This window comes from Kogia breviceps, chromosome 7, assembly GCF_026419965.1.
Source record: "Kogia breviceps isolate mKogBre1 chromosome 7, mKogBre1 haplotype 1, whole genome shotgun sequence".
Classification (NCBI taxonomy): Eukaryota; Metazoa; Chordata; class Mammalia; order Artiodactyla; family Physeteridae; genus Kogia; species Kogia breviceps.
Genome location: NC_081316.1, coordinates 40,016,169 through 40,033,439, shown reverse-complemented (window position 1 = coordinate 40,033,439; position 17,271 = coordinate 40,016,169). Strand labels below are relative to the sequence as shown.

At 35.7% G+C, this 17,271-nt stretch overlaps 1 protein-coding gene across 36 annotated transcripts in view; it reads right to left on the bottom strand.

Annotated features, from left to right (window-relative positions):
• The window catches only part of SOX6 (SRY-box transcription factor 6), a 645,440-nt gene that overhangs the window by 126,737 nt on the left and 501,432 nt on the right, over positions 1-17,271 (bottom strand). For 20 of the 36 annotated variants that reach the window (XM_067038178.1, XM_067038186.1, XM_059069816.2 and 17 more), the window contains one exon: positions 14,285-14,408. In XM_067038178.1, the coding sequence (XP_066894279.1) occupies positions 14,285-14,408 (124 nt within the window). The remainder of the gene's footprint in view (positions 1-14,284; positions 14,409-17,271) is intronic. The other 16 variants (XM_067038161.1, XM_067038162.1, XM_067038159.1 and 13 more) reach the window with 1 other exon arrangement.

Below are 17,271 nucleotides of genomic sequence, written 5' to 3'. Positions count from 1 at the left end.
TAACCCCCCTCCCTGTAAGTTTAATACCAGTTGCTTTATTTGTACTAAAACATTTTTCATGTCAAACATATTTTAAAAAGTCAAACTCTAAAAGAATTCCCTGGGGCACTCCTTTTTTCATAGCTGTCATGCTTCTATGCTATGAAATAGCTGATTTTTTTTTAAATATAGTTTTTGGCTTGCCAGTTAATTTATTACCATCTCTACCACACCCTGTAGTACTCTGCAGCTCACCTGCTGGCTACAAACAGCTTTCTTTCCACTGCTGACAAGCATATTTTTTTTAATGTTTTTAACCTTTGAATCTGTATATCTGAATATAATCTTTGGAAAGCTATGTCTCCAGAACATATTGTATCAATACCAAAAGTAAAAATGAATACATTAGAGCAACTGAGTATATCGAATGATCAGAAGAGAGAGAAAAAGGAAAAGGCCAGAGAGGGAGAAGGTAAGGGTGAAGAAGAGGGGGGTTAAAAGTAGAAGAGAAGATTTAAGAGGGAGAGGGATTTAGAGTACTGTGAAGTTTAATTCTTTAAAAAAGTTACAAGCTTCCCCCCGCCACCACCCTCGCCTTTAATTGTCTCTGTGTAAGAGTTGATCAAGAAAAAGCTCTCAGTGGCTGACTTGGCAAGGAATCAGTCAACATGTTGTAGCAATTTTTTTCAAATTTGTCTCTGGATTTGAAATGCTTGCGTGAGGACCCATTCTCTTTAAATCTGTACAAAAGAAGATGAAGCCTGTTGAAACAGGTTGGTTTTAGGTACTACTGTAATCTGGCCCTTGCTACCTCTAGTATAAGTAGACAACCTCCAAATGCCAATTTGGGAAATAATGCCCATTACATAAATCCATCTTTCCAGGCTTCTAGGTTTTCCAACTGATTGTTTTTATCTGAAGCTTACAGAGCAAATATGAAACAGGAGTTACAGAATATAGGACATTTGCCTGACATTAGTTTCACTTGCCACAATAACCAACATTGCTTTGGGATCAAAGCAGCTCCACAGCAAGAGTCCCTGAATGACAGGAAGTATATTTTCTAATTTTCAGGGAAACCGAAAGGAAGCCGAAACTTATTAAGACTTAAACACAGGAAAAGGAGGAGCTTGTATCATGAACCTAGGACCCATTAGACTCAGGCTACCTCCTGCAAGAATACTCCTAGTTTGTGTAATTCGGATACAAACTTCACTTTTATTAAAAAGTCAAAAATCCCATGGGTAAAATTCTGTCCATTTACTCTGATTCCTCAGAAGGACAAGGGACTGGGATGGTTGCAGTCTTCTGAGATAACTAACTTCAGATATTAACCTATTTAGAGAGTTTGGGAGGAGTAGAGAAGAAAAATACGTTAAACTAGGAGACATGACTCAAAGACTATTCAGTTACTGACTCTAAGTCTCATACCTTATTTTCCACCCTCCAAAACAGAAGAAAGATATACTACACATCCCTCCTCTCACAGACTATTGTCTGGTGGTATCACAGGATGATGGTAAGTTATTTGAGTTGCCAAATAACTCATAGATAGACCCCACTTTTATGAGCTATCATCATTTTTGCTACAATATGGAAATATTTCAATCACAGCCACCAATATAGACTTGGACATGCCACACTGCATCTTGCCTGGATGCATGTATTCAGAATAGCAAAATATTATAACTTCTCTGTATTCTGAGGGAATGCCATAATCAATCTGAATTTATCTTTGTGAGACAGCACACTGCAGCAAAAGTTAGTAGGCAATGAGTGACACATTTAGAATCTTAAAAAGAAAACAAAATCTTTAATTTGTTCTGAGAACAATTGGAGAAAAAAATTGCCATGGATCATAGTATATATTGCTGAGATCACCAATGCTCTTATTTCTCCTGCTAAATTTCTCCTCTATTCATCAAAGAATAGACCAATGATGAGAAGAGTCTTGATCTCAAGACTTTTTCTAAGAGCATCTGCATTGTTTTTCATACCTTTAAAGAAGCTAAGAATCAAGGATCAATCTTAATTTCTTTACTTATTTCATACATGCATCCAAACTCTTGGCTAATCATATGAAAATCATGAGATTTGTCACAATAGCAATTAAATAAGTGAGTATGGACAAACTGATACACATGTATCCCCATTACAAGAAATTAACTTAAAATAACAACTTAAAGTTCATGACTTAATAACTCACCAATGATATAGCCTCCATGTATGAAGAAGGGCACAGTTAAAATAATCTCAATCACCATAAAACTAGGTTAGTTTATACAGGTGAGCATATATAGTTCCTTCTTGGACCTCACCACTCTTATTTAAGAAGGAGAGTACTAACCTGAAGAACCTCAGAAATGCTTTGATTTCAAGTAGGTGGATTTAATTAATAAACTATTCCAGCAATAGTGGTACATGCCTCTGTTTTAAATAGTCAAGAAGAGCTAGAAATGGCTAGCTTCATAAGATGTCATCTGGATAATCCCATTCATATAAATCACATTTTTTATACACACACACTCACAAAAGCTAGACTTTTCTTCATATCTTACACACTTAGATCATGCCTGCAAGAGTATAAAATGTCAAATATTCAGAATTTCAGTCTGAATTCTACCTCCACTAATTTCTAGATGTGAAAGTTTGGAAAGTTAATTTACTTCTTGGACTTTTAGTTTCTTTTTTCTTTTAACAAAATATAGATAATGCGGGCTTCTCTGGTGGCGCAGTGGTTGAGAGTCCGCCTGCCAATGCAGGGGTCACGGGTTCGTGTCCCGGTCCGGGAAGATCCCACGTGCCGCGGAGCGGCTGGGCCCGTGAGCCGTGGCCGCTGAGGCTGCGCGTCCGGAGCCTGCGCTCCACAACGGGAGAGGCCACGACAGTGAGAGGCCCGCGTACCACAAAAAAAAAAAAATATATATATATATATATATATATATATAGATAATGCCACATATCTTGGAGTTGTTATAAAAATTAAATGAGAATATATATGTATATTTATATACATGTATACATATATATTTATATATATAGATATCAGCAAATAAATGGTGCTCAATAAATGCTAACTGAAACAAAGGAATTAAAAAGAAGTATTAGGTAGCAACTGTACATCAGCAAATTAGACAATCTAGAAGAAATGGACAAATTCCTTGAAACATACAAATTACATAAACTGTCTCAAGGAGAAATAGATAACATAAACAAACCTGTAACAAGTAAAGAGATTGAATCAGTAATCAAAAACCTCCTAATAAAGAAAATTCCTGGACTGAATTTTTGGCTTCACCAATAAAGGCTACTGAAAAAAAAATTAACACTAATCCTTACAAAATCTTCAAAAATATTGAAGAGGAAACACTTCCTAACTCTGAGGTAATGAGGCCAGTGTAACCTTGATAACAAAGCCAGATAAAGACATCACAGGAAAAGAAAATTATAGACCAATATTCTGTATGAATATTAAAATCCTCAACAAAATATTAGCATATTGAATCCAACAGCATATCAAAAGGATTATTCACCATGACAAAGTAGGATTTATCCCAGGAATGCAAGGGTGGTTCAACATTAAAAATAAAAAAATCAATGCAATACATAACATTAATAGAACAATGGGGGAAAAACCCACATGATCATCTCAATTGATGCAGAAAAGGCATTTGACAAAATCCAACATCTTTTCATGATAAAAATTCTCAGAAAAAATAGGAATAGAGGGAAAGTTCATCAACATGATAAAGGGTATTTATGAAAAAAACCACAGGTAACATCACACTCAGTGGTAAAAGACTGGAAACTTTTCTACTAAGATCGGGGACAAGTATACCCACTTTCACTGTTGCTATACAACACCGTCCTAGAAGTTCTAGTTAGTACTAGAAAGAAAGAAAGAAGACAGAGAGAGGGAGAAAGGGAGGGAAGGAGGGAGGAAGGGGATAAAGAAGAAAGGGAGGAAGGGAGAAAGAAAGAGGCAAACAAAATTGGTAAAAATAGGTAAAACTATGTCTATTTGTATATGAAGTGGTCCTATATGTAGAAAATTCCAAAGAATTCATAAGAAAGCTACAAGAGCTAATAAATAAATTCAGCAGTCAGGGTAGAAGATTAACACACAAAAATCAACTGTGTTTCTATATACCAACAATGAACAATCCAAAAGGAAATTAAGAAAGCATCTATTTACAATAGCATCTAAAAGAATCAAATACTTAGGAATAAACTTAACTAAAGAGGCAAAGACTTACACACTGAAAAACTATAAAACATTTCTCAAAGAAATTTTTAAAGATCTAAATAAATAGAAAGGCATCCATGTTCATAGACAGGAAGACTTAATATTGTTAAGATCAACAAAGCAATCTACAGACTCAGTGAAATCTCTACCAAAATTCCAACAATCCTTTTTTTACAGAAATGGAAAAGCCAATCCTCAAATTTATATGGAATTGCATGGGGCCCCAATAGCCCAAACAATTTTGAAAAAGACAAATAAAGTTGGAAGACTCATACTTTCTGATTTCAAAATTTACTACAAAGCTAGAGTAATTAAAACAGTATGATACTGGCATAAGAACAGATATATAGACTAATGAAACAGAATAGAGAGCCCAGAAATAAATCCTTACATATAGTTAATTGATTTTTTACAAGGGTATCAAGACCATTCATTGGGGAAAAGACATCTTTTCAACAAATGGTGCTGGAAAAACTGATATCCACATGCAAAAGAATGAAGTTGGACCCTTAATTTATACCATATATAAAAATTAACTGGAATGGATCAAAGACCTAAACTTAAGTACTAAAACTATAAAACTCTTAGAAGAAAACATAGGAGTAAATCTTTGGATTTGGCAATGATTTCATGGATATGACAGCAAAAGCACAGGCAACAATAGAAAAAATAGATAAATCAGACTTCATCAAAATTAAACAATTGTGTGCAGCAAAGGATACCATCGAGTAAGTGAAAAGATGACCTACAAAATGAGAAAAAAACCTTGCAAATCATATATTTGATACAGGATTAATATCCAGAATATATAAGAACTTCTGAAACTCAATAAAGACAAAACAAACAACCCAATTCAAAAATAGGCAACGAAAAAAAAAAATAGGCAACGTACTTAGACATTTCCAAGGAAGATATACAAATTTCCAATAGGCACATGAAAAGATGCTCAAAATCATTAATTATCAGGGAAATGAAAAACAAAACCACAATGAGATACCACTTCGCATCTACTAGGATGGCTATAATTTCTTTAGAAAAATGGAAAATAACAAGTATTGGTTAGTATATAAAGAAATTGGAACACTCTTGCATTACTGGTGGAAATGTAAAAGGTGCAGCCCCTAGAGAAATCAGTTTGATGGTATCTCAAAGGGCTAAACATAGAACTACCATATGACACAACAATTCCATTCCTACGTGTATATCTAAAAGAACTGTAAGCAGGGACACAAACAGGTATTTTTATACCAATGTTCACAGCAGCATTATTCACAATAGCCAAAATGTGGAAACAACAGAAATATCCATCAACAGATGAATGGATAAACAAACAAATATATAGACATATATATACAATGGGATATTATTCAGCCATAAAAAAGAATGGACTTTTGATATATACTACAATATGGATGGACCTTGAAAACATTACGCTTAGTGAAATAAGCCAGATGCAGAGGGACAAATATTGTATGATTCCATTTATATGAAGTACCTAGAGTAGGCAAATTCATATAGAAAGATAGTAAAATAGAGGTTACTAGGGATTCAGGGTAGGAGGATAGGGAGAGTTTTTTTTTTTTTTTTTGGTGATACGCGGGCCTCTCACTGTTGTGGTCTCTCCCATTGCAGAGCACAGGCTCCGGACGCGTAAGCTCAGCGGCCATGGCTCACGGGCCCAGCCACTCCGCGGCATGTGGGATCTTCCCGGACCGGGACACGAACCCATGTCCCCTGCATTGGCAGGCAGATTCTCAACCACTGCGCCACCAGGGAAGCCCGAGAGTTATTTTTTAATGGTCACAGAGTTTTTGTTGGAGATGATTGAAAGTTTGGGATATAGATAATGGTAATGGGAACAAAAAACTGCAAATGTATTATTATCACTGAGTTGTACATTGAAAAATGGTTAAAATAATAAATATTATTTTATATATTTTTTACCACAATTTTTTCTTAAAGAAACAGCAGGTATACTAGTAAAATTACTTTTGGTCATCAGGCAGAGAGACAATATATCTCAGTCAAAAGCTCAGTTTTTGGACCACAGTTCTAATGGATAAGAATGCAGTTTAATGTAGTTAAATTTACTTAGTTTCATGGTCAGACTTTATCCCCAAACATAGTGTTTTAGAATTTTCAAAGAACTTTCATACATTTTAACAAATTTAATCTTCACACCCATGCTGAGCAGTGGACAACTCATGACATATTTTTTTAGATGACAAAAATGGGAGGCTCAGCAAGGTTAAATGATATGTTCAAGTAAGAATTAAATAAAAATAATGTAAAATATTTAACACAGTGTTTGGCACAGAGCAATTATTCAATAAACTTTAGCCATTATCATATTATAACTAGTAAGTAAGTGTAGGAGTCATGAGCAGGCAGACATCCTATTCCTAGGATCTCCTGGGAAACTTTTAAGGGTGCTACTCCAGCAGCAATCATTTTAAAAATCCCAACTACATGAAGTCCATGGGTCAGCTGCATCATCCCTGGCACACAAAGGATGCTATCCAGTGTTTTTATTTTACAGTCAATTCAATCACTCTGATATACACATTGGCAGCTATGAAAGAGGTTTAATCTTTTAGTTTACTCAGTCACAAGTGCTCAATTGTATTCATCTTACCCTGGATTGCTATATCTCTCAGCATCATGATGTGAAAGAGCAAAGCAACAAAACTTCTGTGGTTTATGTTCTGGGCCCTGATAAGTTCCTTTTTAGAAAGATGTCTCTAATTAGAGAACCAGTTTTTTTAAAAAAATAGGTGGGGTTTAATTAGGGATTACAACTCAATAAAAGAATTTCAGCAGAGATTATTTTGATAGATGTTCCCCTGAAACCGTACAATCCCCGTTGGCAACATGCCTCCTCAGCAACTCACTGGGGTGGGAGAGCTTGCTTGGTGTTCACTACCCATGGGGGCCCTGAAATGTTCAGAATAATGGGTCAAAAAAGAAGACTTTTTATAAAATGGTCCAAACTCACTGACTATATAACAATATCTTCCTCCATAAAAAACAGTATTATTCCACCAGACCAAACAAATGAAGAGGAAATAGGCAGTCGACCTGAAAAAGAATTCAAAGCAATGAAAGTAAAGATGATCCAAAATCTTGGAAACAGCATGGAGAAAATACAAGAAACGTTTAACGAAGAACTAGAAGAACTAAAGAGCAAACAAACAATGATGAACAACACAATAAACGAAATTAAAAATTCTCTAGAAGGAATCAATAGCAGAATAACTGAGGCAGAAGAACGGATAAGTGACCTGGAAGATAAAATAGTGGAAATAACTACCACAGAGCAGAATAAAGAAAAAAAAAGAATTGAGGACAGTCTCAGAGACCTCTGGGACAACATTAAATGCACCAACATTTGAATTATAGGGGTACCCAAAGAAGAAAAGAAAAAAAAAGGGACTGAGAAAATATTTGAAGACATCATAGTTGAAAACGTCCCTGATATGGGAAATGAAATAGTCAATCAAGTCCAGGAAGCACAGAGAGTCCCATATAGGATAAATCCAAGGAGAAACACACCAAGACACATATTAATCAAACTATCAAAAATTAAACACAAAGAAAAAATATTAAAAGCAGCAAGGGAAAAGCAACAAATAACATACAAGGGAATCCCCATAAAGTTACCAGGTTACCAGCTGATCTTTCAGCAGAAACTCTGCAAGCCAGAAGGGAGTGGCAGGACATATTTAAAGTGATGAAAGGGAAAAACCTACAACCAATATTACTCTACCCAGCAAGGATCACATTCAGATTCAACTTAATGGAGAAATTAAAAGCTTTACAGACAAGTAAAAGCAAAGAGAATTCAGCACCACCAAACCAGCTTTACAACAAATGCTAAAGGAACTTCTCTAGGCGGGAAACACAAGAGAAGGAAAAGACCTACAAGAACAAACCCAAAACAGTTAAGAACATGGTAACAGGAACATACATATCGATAATTACCCTAAATGTAAATGGATTAAATGCTCCAACCAAAAGATATAGACTGGCTGAATGGATACAAAAACAAGACCTGTATATATGCTGTCTACAAGAGACCCACTTCAGACCTAGGGACACATACAGACTGAAAGTGAAGGGGTGGAAAAAGATATTCCATGCAAATGGAAATCAAAAGAAAGCTGGAGTAGCAATTTTCATATCAGACAAACTAGACTTTAAAATAAAGACTATTACAAGAGAAAAAGAAGGACACTACATAATGATCAAGGGATCAATCCAAGAAGAAGATATAACAGTTGTAAATATTTATGCACCCAACATAGGAGCACCTCAGTACAAAAGGAAAATGCTAAAATCCATAAAAGGGGAAATTGACAGTAACACAATCATAGCAGGGGACTTTAACACCCCTCTTTCACCAATGGACAGATCATCCAAAATGAAAATAAATAAGGAAACACAAGCTTTAAATGACACATTAAACAAGATAGACTTAACTGATATTTACAGAACATTCCATCCAAAAACAACAGAATACACTTTCCTCTCAAGTGCTCATGGAACATTTTCCAGGATAGATCATATTTTGGGTCACAAATCAAGGATCAGTAAATTTAAGAAAACTGAAGTCATATTAAGTATCTTTTCCAACCACAGCACTATGAGACTAGATATCAATTACAGGAAAAAAAACTGTAAAAAATATAAACACATGGAGGCTAAACAATACACTACTTAATAACCAAGAGTTCACTGAAGAAATCAAAGAGGAAATCAAAAATTACCTAGAAACAAATGACAATGAAAACACGACGACCCAAAACCTATGGGATGCAGCAAAACCAGTTCTAAGAGGGAAGTTTATAACAATACAATCCTACCTCAAGAAACAAGAAACATCTCAAGTAAACAACCTAACCTTACATCTAAAGCAATTAGAGAAAGAAGAACAAGAAAACACCAAAGTTGGCATAAGGAAAGAAATCATAAAGATCAGATCAGAAATAAATGAAAAAGAAATGAAGGAAATGATAGAAAAGATCAATAAAACTAAAAGCTGGTTCTTTGAGAAGATTAACAAAATTGATAAAACATTAGCCAGACTCATCAAGAAAAAACGGGAGAAGACTCAAATCAACAGAATTAGAAATGAAAGAGGAGAACGACTGACACTGCAGAAATACAAAGGATCATGAGAGATTACTACAAGCAACTATATGCCAATAAAATAGACAACCTGGAAAAAATGGACAAATTCTTGGAAAAGCACAACCTTCCTAGACTGAAGCAGGAAGAAATAGAAAATATAAACAGACCCATCACAAGCACTGAAATTGAGACTGTGATTAAAAATCGTCCAACAAACCAAAGCTCAGGACCAGATGCCTTCACAGGCGATTTCTATCAAACATTTAGAGAAGAGCTAACACCTATCCTTCTCAAACTCTTCCATAATATAGCAGAGGGAGGAACACTCCCAAACTCATTCTACGAGGCCACCAGCACTCTGATACCAAAACCAGACAAAGATCTCACAAAAAAGGAAACTACAGGCCAATATCACCAATGAACACAGATGCAAAAATCCTCAACCAAATACTAGCAAACAGAATCCAACAGCACATTAAAAGGATTATACACCATGATTAAGTGGAGTTTATCCCAGGAATGCAAGGATTCTTCAATATACGCAAATCAATCAATGTGATAAACCACATTAACAAACTGAAGGAGAAAAACCGTACGATCATCTCAATAGATGCAGAAAAAGCTTTCGACAAAATTTCAACATGCATTTATGATAAAAACCCTCCAGAAAGTAGGCATGGAGGGAACTTACCTCAACTTAATAAAGGCCGTATATGACAAACCCACAGCCAACATCATTATCAATGGTGAAAAACTGAAACCATTTCCTCTAAGATCAGGAACAAGACAAGGTTGCCTACTCTCACCACTATTATTCAACATAGTCGTGGAAGTTTTAGCCACAGCAATCAGAGAAGAAAAAGAAATAAAAGGAATCTAAGCCAGAAAAGAAGAAGTAAAGCTGTCACTGTTTGCAGATGGCATGATACTATACATACAGAATCCTGAAGATGCTACCAGAAAACTACTAGAGCTAATCAATGAATTTGGTAAAGTAGCAGGATACAAAATTAATGCACAGAAATCTCTTGCAGTCCTATACACTAACGATAAAAAATCTTTAAGAGAAATTAAGGAAACACTCCCATTTACCACTTCAACAAAAAGAATAAAACACCTAGGAATAAACCTACCTAAGGAGACAAAAGACCTGTATGCAGAAAACTATAAGACACTGGTGAAAAAGTTACAGATGATACAAACAGATGGAGAAATATACCATGTTCTTGGATTGGAAGAATCAACATTGTGAAAATGATTCTACTACCCAAAGCCATCTACAGATTCAATGCAATCTCTAACAAACTACCAATGGCTTTTTTCACAGAACTAGAACAAAAAAATTCACAATTTGTATGGAAACACAAAAGACCCCAAATAGCCAAAGCAATCTTGAGAAAGAAAAACAGAGCTGGAGGAATCAGTCTCCTGGACTTCAGACTATACTATGAAGCTACAGTAATCAAGACAGTATGGTACTGGCACAAAAACAGAAATATAGATCAATGGAACAGGATAAAAAGCCTAGAGATAAACCCATGCACATATGTTAAGCTTACCTTTGATAAAGGAGGCAAGATTACACAATGGAGAAAAGACACCCTCTTCAATAAGTGGTGCTGAGAAAACTGGACAGCTACATGTAAAAGTATGAAATTAGAACACTCCCTAACAGTATACACAAAAATAAACTCAAAATGGATTAAAGACCTAAATGTAAGACCAGACACTATAAAACTCTTAGAGGAAAACATAGGCAGAATACTCTATGACATAAATCACAGCAAGATCCTTTTTGACCCACCTCCTAGAGAAATGGAAATAAAAACAAAAATAAACAAATGGGACCCAATGGAACTTAAAAGCTTTTGCACAGCAAAGGAAACCAGAAACAAGATGAAAAGGTAAGCCTCAGAATGGGAGAGAATATTTGCAAACGAAACAACTGACAAAGGATTAATCTCCAAAATATACAAAAGCTCACACAGCTCAATATTAAAAAAACAAACAACCCAATCCAAAAATAGGCGGAAGACCTAAATAGACATTCCTCCAAAGAAGGTATACACATTGCCAACAAACACATGAAAGGGTGCTCAACATCACTAATCATTAGAGAAATGTAAATCAAAACTACAATGATGTATCACCTCACACCAGTCAGAATGGCCATCATCAAAAAAATCTACAAAGAATAAATGCTGGAGGGTTTCCCTGGTGGCGCAGTGGTTGAGAGTCCGCCTGCCGATGCAGGGGATACGGGTTCGTGCCCCGGTCCGGGAAGATCCCACATGCCGCGGAGCGGCTGGGCCCGTGAGCCATGGCCACTGAGCCTGCGCGTCCGGAGCCTGTGCTCCACAACGGGAGAGGCCACAACAGTGAGAGGCCCGCGTACCACAAAAAAAAAAAAAAAAAAAAAAAGAATAAATGCTGGAGAGGGTGTGGAGAAAAGGGAACCCTCTTGCACTGTTGGTGGAGATGTAAACTGATACAGTCACTATGCAGAACAAAATGGAAGTTCCTTAAAAAACTAAGAATAGAACTACCATACGACCCAGCAATCCTAGTACTGGACATATAGCCTGACAAAACCATAATTCAAAAAGAGTCATGTACCACAATATTCACTGCAGTTCTATTTACAATAGGTAGGACATGGATGCAATCTAAGTATCCCTCAACAGAGGAATGGATGAAAAAGATGTGTCACATATATATAATGGAATATTACTCAGCCTTTAAAAGAAATGAAACTGAGTTATTTGTAGTGAGGTGGATGGACCTAGAGACTGTCATACAGAGTGAAGTAAGCCAGAAAGGGAAAAACAAATACCATATGCTAACACATATATATGGAATCTAAAAAAAAAAAAAGCTTCTGAAGAACCTAGGGGAAGGACGGGAATAAAGACGTAGATGTAGAGAATGGACTTGAGGGCACAGGGAGGGGGAAGGGTAAGCTGGAATGAAGTGAGAGAGTGGCATGGACATATATATATATATACCACCAAATGTAAAATAGATAGCTAGTGGAAAGCAGCCACATAGCACAGGGAGATCAGCTCAGTGTTTTGTGTCCACCTAGAGGGGTGGGATAGGGAGGTGGGAGGGAAATGCAAGAGGGAGGAGATATGGGGATATATGTATATGTATAGCTGATTCACTTTGTTATACATCAGAAACTAACATACCACTGTAAAGCAATTATACTGCAATAAAGATGTTAAAAAACAAGAAAACAGTATTATTGTCTTAACAAAATTACATAACATGTCCATTATGTTGATATATGTGTCTAGAAGAAAATAAGGCCCATAACCTGATTTTGAAATGTGGAGAATTTTAAATTTAAAAACATGGAAATTAAATAGTTTCCACATACAGTTCATTTAAAAGGTTTCCAAAACTGGTGTAGGGATAACAACTCAGATTCAGGTTAAACCAGTAAACTTAGTTTACACCAACATTCCGAAGGAAGTCAAGGTGAAGAAAGTTCAAAACTACTTATAGAGATCAGAGAAGAAGTGAACCACTGCACTGACAGAAAGATATTCTCCGACAAAATATTATCCTGTCCTTAATATGGATACTAATTTCACAGAATACAACTTGCTCTAAAAATTCTGCTGTAGAAAAATCAACTTTTAACTTTGAGTAACAATTGTCTTTCACTGTGGTATCCCAAAACCGTTGCTAATCCTAGTTTTGACTGCTTTATATCTGAGGAATTTTTAAAGTCTGTCCTTAAATTAGCCAATCGCTTAAGATCTCTATTCTTTGAATAATTTGGGTTTTGACACAGACATCTTTCCTTTCCTCACAAGGAAGGGGGTTTTCTACCAAAAAGCATAAGAGTAATTGATGGCAAAAACTAGATGTTAAACCCACTAGGTTTGTTTTTATGCTATTCAGTAACATGCCTTACAGAGAATTTTAGTAAAGTGATTTATACTTTATTATTGCTTTAAGCATATTAAAATACCTTTGTTCACTTTATAAACCCATACACAAAGAAATCGCTGCAGTCAGTCAGATTTGTTGTACTCAGACTGGGTGGTTAATATAATCAGGTTAATATGTTAAAAAGAACTTGACACAGAAATTATTAATGAGTAGAACAAGGTCACTACTTCTGAGCTGAGGTCAGTTACAAAGAATGCACAAATGAAATTCAGGTTGACTTTTTATTTACTTGACTATCTTCTTACATTGGATTCCTTTGGCAACATATCTTTAAACATTTAAAGCCCTGTTTACAAGGATGCTCTGAAAGAAGCTTCAAACCATTATGCCCCTAATTGAATTCCCCAGGAGTCCAGTAAACTCAGAGGAATAAAGAAAAATCGTAACATTTGCTAAATCATCTCAAAACATACTTCACTGCAAGGTTATGTGTCCTGTTTTTTGAGGTTCAAAGATGAATAAGAAAATACACTGAATGCTTCATTATTTAGACTAAAATAAAAAAGAATTTTACCTGTTAGTAGCAAGCTAATTAAATCAGTCCAGTTTTAACTCTTCTTCCAAGAGAAATCAGACAACAAACAATAATAGCATTTTATACTGTATGTGACCACTCTCCTAGAGTATAAAATCTCTCAGGAGGAGCAAAGTATCTTTAACCAAAGACAATTATTCACAGTAAAGGTATGAGAGAGAGCTGACAAACATTTGTAGTCCTGAGGGAAAGTAGCATTTTATCTGTGAATTCAGAACAAACTCAAGTGGAAGAAGAGAAAGGAAAAGTTTTTAGCAACCAATTCATTTATTAACATGCCCCCTTCACAATTCTAATTTCACTTTAAAATAGCTTTTATGATCTTTTTATTCTTAGTTCCTTCATATGCTTCTGAGCTTGTTGTGATTACTAAGCAAAAACATATGGATCTTTAGCATTCCCCAAAGAATGTTAAACCCCTTTCTACTTACCTGGTTTGTATGTTATTCCAGGGGGGAAGAGGAATCCCTGTTGGGCAGCAGCAGCTGCTGCCAGGGTCCGCTGGTCATGTGGAAAAATTGGGATCATGAGCGGAGGCATGTGACCCTGAACCTGCTAAACAGAAGAGAGCCTATGATCAGACAGAGAGCAAATGTATGCCAAGGAGTATTTGTTTTTCACCCCTGGTGGTGTGCTGGTACCCAAACAGCCACCCACTTCTAACCTCATTCCAAATCTGCTCCCTGAGAAAAATTCAGGCTAAATTCACCAAATCCCTTTCAGATTCCATTGGTGCACCAAGGACATAACCTCATTGTGAATTTGCCTCATCCCTGCTTCCACTAAATTGTAATTAATGGTTATCTTTTATCTTGACTTTTTTTCCTTTTATTTTCTTTCTTTTTTTAAAACAAAGAACTAGAAGAAATGTTTTCTTCTGTCACCTTACAATGTTGAAAGGTTTTGCCTTTTCACCTGCTTTGCATTCTGTACTTTATTTTGAAAATAGTACTTAGTATCTTTGGTCAGAAAGTAATGTCTAATTGTTATATATTCCAAAAGCTGTAGCTCCCCAGTTTAGGTATCTTATTTCAAAGCCTCGCTGCATTATGTTAAACATATAGCTCTTCAGATTTAAGGCTACTACATCTTGGCTCCCAATTAAACTAATATTCTTTGCCATCCACACCTCAATGTAACACATAAATTGCTTGTCTGGCTAAGCAGTTTTACAGCTTTATGCACTACCATGTAGCTGAGTAATTATGGAGTTGTATTCAGAGAGCACTTCATAATAAATCCTACTATATCAAATTTCATTTGACCTCAATAAATGTATCAAAGAGCACAAAAATGCAAAACAGAAGATCTTCACTCTATATCAGTATTTGTATTCCATATAAAGAAAATAAGAACTATGACAGAATCATGTCTGTGAAAATCACATTTTAATTTCCTAGCTCCCTCCCTTACTCTATGCATGCTGCCCTGATTCCAACAGCATCACAGGAAGGTTCTGTGCTGGCTTTTAGGGCATGATTTCATAAATTAAACTATAGGACTTTTGTTATTTAAAGATCAAAACTAGGATGTACTACGAGAAATGATCTTTAAGTTCAAACTGGGTCTTTGCCCTCCTTACTAGCATAAAAGAGCTGCATTATATCCTGTTTAAGATACAAACCTTTCCCAGTAACTCTACCAACCCCAAACTCTTCCCCCATTTAAATTCCTAAATCTTCTCTTTAGGCAAAATTCCATATACTGGCTGATGACCCTGTTTCAATAACACCAACTTGCCTTGTCCTGTCCCTGTTCCCTCCACAGCCAGGGAAATAGTGCAAAAATGTTCCTGTGTAGGTCTAAGAGGCTTCATTTACCAACAGTTTCTCTCTAGGGAAAGCTCTAAGATGTGGGTTAATAAAGGGCAAGCAAAAAATAAACACTTTACAGTATTTTTCAGAATTCATTTCTCAGGAAAATCAACTTATTAAAAAAAAGGTCTTTGTGCAATTACTACCTTGCCAGTGGGGCGTGAAAGAAACTAGCTTTGGGCAGCTATTTCTTCCATTTTAGCTGAGGTAAGCCCAAGTTTTGTACATTAGAGTACCAACTTAGCCTGCTTAAACTGGAGCTGATCCCTTAGCGCCCAAGTCTTGCCTTTAACCCTGAAGAAAAGCACTAGGTTTGCTGTTCAACTCCAGCTTGTTGTGACCTGATGCAAACCTGAGATGTCAAAGATGACAGCACTGTTCTATGTCAGAAAATTTAAAAATGATATTTTTGTGGGTGACTATTGTGCACTGCAAGAGTATATCAAAGGAAATCACTTCATTTACTTCTAGAAATATGGTCCTAGCATGTACCCAGAACACAGCACAGATGCTTCACATTCTAAAGAAAGGAAACAAGAAACTGAGGAGTCTAGGTATCAAGTTTATTTATTCTTTCCTTCTTTCATTTAACAAACATTTATTAAGTTATTATTATGTGTGGATCTTGAAAAGTAGCTGGGAAAATGGGGGCTATTTTGCTTGGGAGAGAGAAGTTATATGCTTATGTTCAAATCTTTGAAAGAATTACGTATGGAAGAAGAAGCAGATTAAGTCTGAGCAGTTACAAAGGGCAGATCTAGGCTCAAAAGAAAGAGTTTTTAGGGAAGTTGAATGCAAAGAATTTTCTAATAATGAGCTGTTCAATAATCACTGTGATTAAAGAGGTTGTATGTGCCATTTCCCAAGAGGTGGTCAAGTAAAGGCTGTATACTCAATCTGTTAGAGATACTTTAAAGGATATGCATAACTAAAACCCTGATTAGATAATGACCTATAGTGCCTTTTCAACTTTATAATTCTATGATTGTTTAAAAATCAACATTAGGAAGATAATGGCATATAGTCATTCCTTTACTCATTCATTCAACACATTTTTATTCAGAATCTACTATGCCTACAAAGGCTTTGTTGTCAAATGAATCTGAGCCATTTCTTTGGCTGTGTGATCTTGAGCAGTTACTTAGCCTTCCTGAGTCTATTTCCTCATGTAAAAATCAAAGCTAATGATACTACCTTACATGGTTGTTGTAAGGATTAAATAAACAAGAAAAGTAACGCTTGTGGCACAGTGACTGGCATATAATAGGCACTAAGTAAATGTTAGATCCTTGCTTTTATCTTATATAGTTTGCAATTCAGTACTAGAAAATTATCAAATTACTGATAAAACAAGAAACAGTGGATCTTAACCCATAACTCTATGTCAAAAAAAGAAAACATGAGCCAAATAAATAATTCAGTTTGGCAGGCAGAGGCTTGTTTGTTCTTAGCAGATCCATGCCTCACAGAGCATTATCCCATCCCAAATATCCAGAAAACCAAGAAAAAGAAGGTGGGATTAAAAAGCTCATTTGAAGATATAATTTGGGATCTTTAGTGTTATTCATTAAACAGCATCTTCGAATGAAAACATAATTTTATTT